Source organism: Limulus polyphemus, unplaced genomic scaffold, assembly GCF_000517525.1.
Source record: "Limulus polyphemus unplaced genomic scaffold, Limulus_polyphemus-2.1.2 Scaffold1747, whole genome shotgun sequence".
Taxonomy (NCBI): domain Eukaryota; kingdom Metazoa; phylum Arthropoda; class Merostomata; order Xiphosura; family Limulidae; genus Limulus; species Limulus polyphemus.
The window spans coordinates 9,137-14,743 of record NW_013667357.1 but is presented as its reverse complement, the minus strand read 5'-3'; the positions used below and the strand labels follow the sequence as shown (position 1 = coordinate 14,743).

Genomic DNA, 5,607 nt, shown 5'->3' with positions numbered 1-5,607 from the left:
CCTTATAATTAGTTGTGACTGCTTACCATCATTTTTGACGACGTTATATTCTACAGAAAAGCCTTTATATTCATAGATCTCATCACTAAAGAAGTACATCCGTAGGTCCTTCCTAGCCGGAACCGTTACTGATGGCGGAATTTCATTTCCACAGAAACGTTTCAGGGGAACAGGTCGTCCGATTCGATTGGTTAACTCCACGTGGTCATAGTTACAGTTATCACTGAGTTCTAGCTCCAGATTCAAAAATCGGAAGGTAATAAACTGGATCAGAGTGAAAATAATAATAATAATAGAGGTCTACTGCGATTTGATTAATGTGCAAAAAAACACGATTTATTATATCGCACACATACAAGTCTTTACGTACAGCTCCCCTCCCAAAAATAATACTGACTACATAGTGTTTTTGAAATGTGTTACTCGTCTCAAAAGTGGCTTGAATTTGTAAATATGAAATACAATTATTTCATCACAATTTCGTTGTAAATATTTTGTTGTAAGGGTTATTTAATTGATGCTACACCTAATAGGACAACTTCGAGAATTTTTTATTGGACGAAGAAGGAGTATTGTACAAACTATCATAAGCACGGTAGTATTTATAGTAGGAATGTGGTGGATACACAATACACGCTATTTACTCATATATATATATACCTTGAACAACCAAATAATAAATCTTCAAACGTATTTGAGTGAAACCCACGTACAAAGTCATAGAACCACTTGAGAAAGTTAGCAGAGCAGATACAAAAAATTCACAAAACCATAAATTTCTCAATCTCACTGACTGACTGACATTGTTGAAAGCTTCTAGCTGTGTAACAAACAGACTTACCATAGTTATAAGTGCACCAAATAGAACAATAGCACAGGGATCACGTGTTAGTACTAGCATGAAGTAGTTGATTAAATTAATTAACTAATTTGTCAGTCCTTGGTATATGCGCACCACCACAACTCACATTACATCACCCAAATGACACTGCACACCATAGAGTATGTGACATCACATGTACAGCACACACGCACACTCACAATATGTACACACACCAAAGTGAAGAGAATGCGCACACATACACCATTATTTGCAGATACCATAATAATATGGTGCACACCCACACTGATGATATACATATAGGATATAAACACAAATGAATGAATCATACATAAGATCATGTCCCCTTGTATGGAAAAATGGCATGAAGAAGTTGAAAAAATAAAATAAATAAAAGTGAAGAAATGAGTACAATAAAAAGTGAGGAAACAAGGTAGGAATGGCTATGGTGTAATGAAACTTCTTCTGTACAACCTCAAAAGAGGGTGTGTCCAACATCCAGCCCATGCCTACTTTGTTTTCCTGTGTTCATGATATCATACATCTTACGGGTACATACAAAAGTGTGTCTATGATTCTTCTATTTTGGTATAGACAGTAGCGAATCTATGACGTCAATACACAGAAACATCTTAAGACGTTTTATCTTTTTTTTGTATTATAATCCACCTAAATAGCTAATGAACGAAATCCGGTTGCCTTCTCATGCATTTGAAAAAGAAGGGACAAGTTGTGAAGAAAAACAACATATAAGTTATGGGTTCACACGAATATTTGATTCTTCTGGTGTTGTATAAATATACGTTATAGTACATGTATTGCCTCCAATAATTCGACTCACGGAAACCTAATCATTTTATGATAAGCATAACTAGGTTTGATATGTTTAGTCCACTTGGCTTATTGTATACAGAATAAAAAGAATAAACGGAGTAGGCATGGACAAGATGTGGGACATGTCCCCTTGTGAGGTCACCACATCCCCTTTTGGACTGCATTTTCATGAAGGCCTCTTATGTCACAAAATCCAATATAATGAAATATCAATGTGGGAATAAACTGTTCTTGACAGCTGCAGGCAGCTGTGAAAATCGATTTAAGATAAGTTCATACAGTTTCAGGAGGATTTTTTATCAATGCATCAATACTATATAGTCTCCTTTGATGAGTTGAAATAGTCGTGGAAGATTACAGGCTGAAAAATGGTACAACAACGAAAAAAGTACATCAATTCGATCTACAAGTGAGTTTCTTTTGTTTTTAGTGGAAAGCTGCACAGTGAGCTTTCTGTGCTCTGACCACTGCAGAGAAATGAACCCCGGATTTTAACGTTTTAAGTCCTTAAATTTACCGCTCATCTTCTGGAAACTTATATTATTAAGTATTGTAGTACGTAATAGTACGGATTGACAAGGTTTCCAAGAAATTCACGCGCCGAAAAACCACCCTATTGAATTCCTAAGCGAAAAACCGGCCGTTCAATGTATGGGTTACGATATACTATGCACATATCTATATAAATATAATAGTACTCTCTGTTGTATGGCCATGTAACTACTTCACAGGATGTGTATGGATCTTCGCCAAAATTGGTTTGAAGGTTCATTAGGTCCATGCAGAGACACATGCAAATTTGTGGTTTCACATTTTATGTTTTGCAGTTTTTATGGGCGTTTTTGCGTTTTTTTTTACAATTACATATAAGGGAAACAACTTTCACGTCCTAAAATAATCTTTCGTCAATCATGAATTTACATAACTTCCGTATTTTAGATAGTGTACTAATAATACACTAAAAATGTCGCTAACATTACAGTATAACAATTCAAAAATTTTTAAAACAGCCACATTTTCGTTTGCAATCTACTCACCTACCTGATCATGTCAGCAGGGCTAGCCCATAGACGGCTCGGACTATCGCTACAGGATTTCTCTAGCTTACTAGACTGATCTGTGGATATCCGCTTTTGATATACCGATAAATATATTCAGAATTTTTTCATAAATGGTAAACATATTCATGTACTTAAACATCTTTTAAACTCAATTCAACCCAACAGATGGCACTTCATATCGACAAATAGACATGCGACAGTTTCTAAAGGTAAAGTACATACTTTATACAGGTATAACACAATTATTAAACAAACAAGAGTGTTAAAAATCATGAATTTTAAAATTAACTAGGGATCATGCTATAAATAGTAATGAAACAATAATTAAAACCACAATCACAAAATCATAAAATTTAATCCCTAATTTGGCAGCAATATATACATATCTGTATACCAAAATAAGGATTGCATTTTATAAATTTGTGATTGTGCTTTTAATTCTTGTAAAAGTTATAGCTATCAAGGATATGGCTATACTGAAAGTTTATGGAGATATAAAAACGGCACAAATAAATAGGAAAAAACTTAAAATTTTAATGGAAAGTAGGGATCATTAGTTATTCGTAGAATTGCTACAAGAAGTATCCAAAACGATTTTCAATCCCTACATTGTAATCCATATAACTAAATGAAGCAGTATAAATTTGCCAACCAAATTATGGATTTAAAATATATTCAACTAGTATCACTTTACTTGTTTGTGTACATTTTATTACAGTATTTATTTTGTTTTGGATATATTTTATAGAAATTTCACGAATAACCAACGATCCCTACTTAACGAAAGACCCCTACTTTTCGATAAAATTTTAATTTTATTTTCTTATATATATATATATCAGTATATATATATATATATATAAAACGATTTAAAAAAAGCACGTGAGATTTGCACGCATGCTATTTGCAATATGCTTGTTTTTCACAGATCTCCAAAGAGAAAAATGTTCTTCCAAATTCTTAAGAAAGTAAAAAGATTAAATTCATGGATTCTTAGAAACTTTATTTTTAGATAAGATTAAAATATTTCATCCCACTTCTCCTTCATGGAGTTCAAATGTTTATGCAATTTTAGACAAATTAGGGAATAAATAAAAATTATACTTATATGATACAGCTTTTAACAGGATTAACTCAATAATTTTAATTACTACCATTGTATTCTATCAACAACTTCCAATACGCTATTTCACGACACATTACCATACTAAACATTAATAAGTGAATAATGTTATCAACTTCTGATCAAACAGGATATGACCATATAAAGTTTTCGCAAAATAATTGCTACACAAGACACTGCTGCACTAAATATTATCAAGTAAATTTCTTTTCGTGAGATATTACTACAATAACAATTAACAACTAAGTCTTACTTTATAAGATATTGTCATCAATACCTATGTTTGACAGTAAATTAATTGTCAGAAAGAAGCGATACAGTGCAGATATCTGACCTATATAAAAGCCAGTGTGTTTCATGTCACGTCACGCTTGATTTCTTAAAATGGGAGGAGTCATAAAAGCGCCAAAATGCATTTATCCAGATATAATAGTACGATTACAGTCTGCCTAGAAATCATAAAAAATCTAAGTACTTTTTAACAAAATGAAAGACTATGGTAGATATACAAAAATACAAAAATTATTTAAGATGTTTATCACTTAGAATACATAAATATTTAAACAGTACATTTAATTAGACACTTACATCAGGGTACTTGAGCGATAAAAAATATATAGTTTTAACAGCAGTCAACTACTTTTTTACTACCCTTGAGGTATATGTGATGGTAGAAAAGCAGTAATCGTGTCTCCTGCTGCCATCTTTTGTACATATTTAGAATTATCAACCCTAGTGAAAACGCAAATTGTAATATTGTAATAAATTGTTAAAATATTTACTATTTTTTTATTTATTATTTGATTCTTATTTTAGTTTAACTGCAAAGATTGTATAATCATTGCTGAAGCATCATAACTACTTTTTCAAACGCTACATACTTCTCAAGAATTAACCAACTCGTAAAAGAAATACTTGTTAATAAGCTGAATGTTTTGTTTCGTTACAATTATAAAATTGTTACAATGATTTATAATGAAAAGTTCTCTTTTGATATATTAATATCAGAAAAAATTGTCAGAAAGAAGCGATACAATGCAAATATCTGCCCTGTATAAAAGCCAATGTGTTTCATGTCACGTCATGTCATGCTTGATTTCTCGAAATAGGAGGAGTCATAAACGTACCAAAATGCATTTATCCAGATAGAATAGTACGATTACAGTCTGCCCATTATGATTTCAGTGACGGAGATGCAAGGAGATCGTGAGGGTTGTGTGTTCCGTGAAACCTTATAAGTGTAGTGAGTGTTTGTATAATAAGTCTAAAGTAAAGACGTAGTGTGGGATCACCTAGCCTAGAGCCAAGTGCATAAAATTTACCATGAAAGTAAAAATATCGATTTAGTTTTAAACTTAATCGTTTCTGAATCAATATATTTTCTGTTATATCACCAATGTTTTTAATATAAAAAAACTCTTAAATCAACGGAGACTAAATTAAAAAAATCAACAAATATTTTTCCAGTTTTATTGTCTTCACATTTTATTTTATACTTTCAGTACAAGACTAACAAGAACATTAGTTTATACTTTTGTTGCTAAGCAACATGACATAAAAGCCATTGTTGGAACGTAGTGTTAACAAAACGCACTGCCTTTTTTATTAGAAGTAGTTAATCTAACTGATTTTTACCAATAGTTATTATATGAATACGCCTGAATTCATTTCATGAATGATCTTAATTTTGATTGGTTCACAAAGGAGTTTACCGACTGCCTTGATGCACTTTTCTGACTCTTTTTTTT

At 31.9% G+C, this 5,607-nt stretch overlaps 1 protein-coding gene across 1 annotated transcript in view; it reads right to left on the bottom strand.

The window, feature by feature from the left end:
- LOC106464814 (chymotrypsin B-like) overlaps positions 1 to 5,607 on the bottom strand; it is a 22,826-nt gene that overhangs the window by 13,017 nt on the left and 4,202 nt on the right. Inside the window, exon 3 of the mRNA XM_022392597.1 lies at positions 27 to 264. Coding sequence (XP_022248305.1) covers positions 27 to 264 — 238 coding nt within the window. The remainder of the gene's footprint in view (positions 1 to 26; positions 265 to 5,607) is intronic.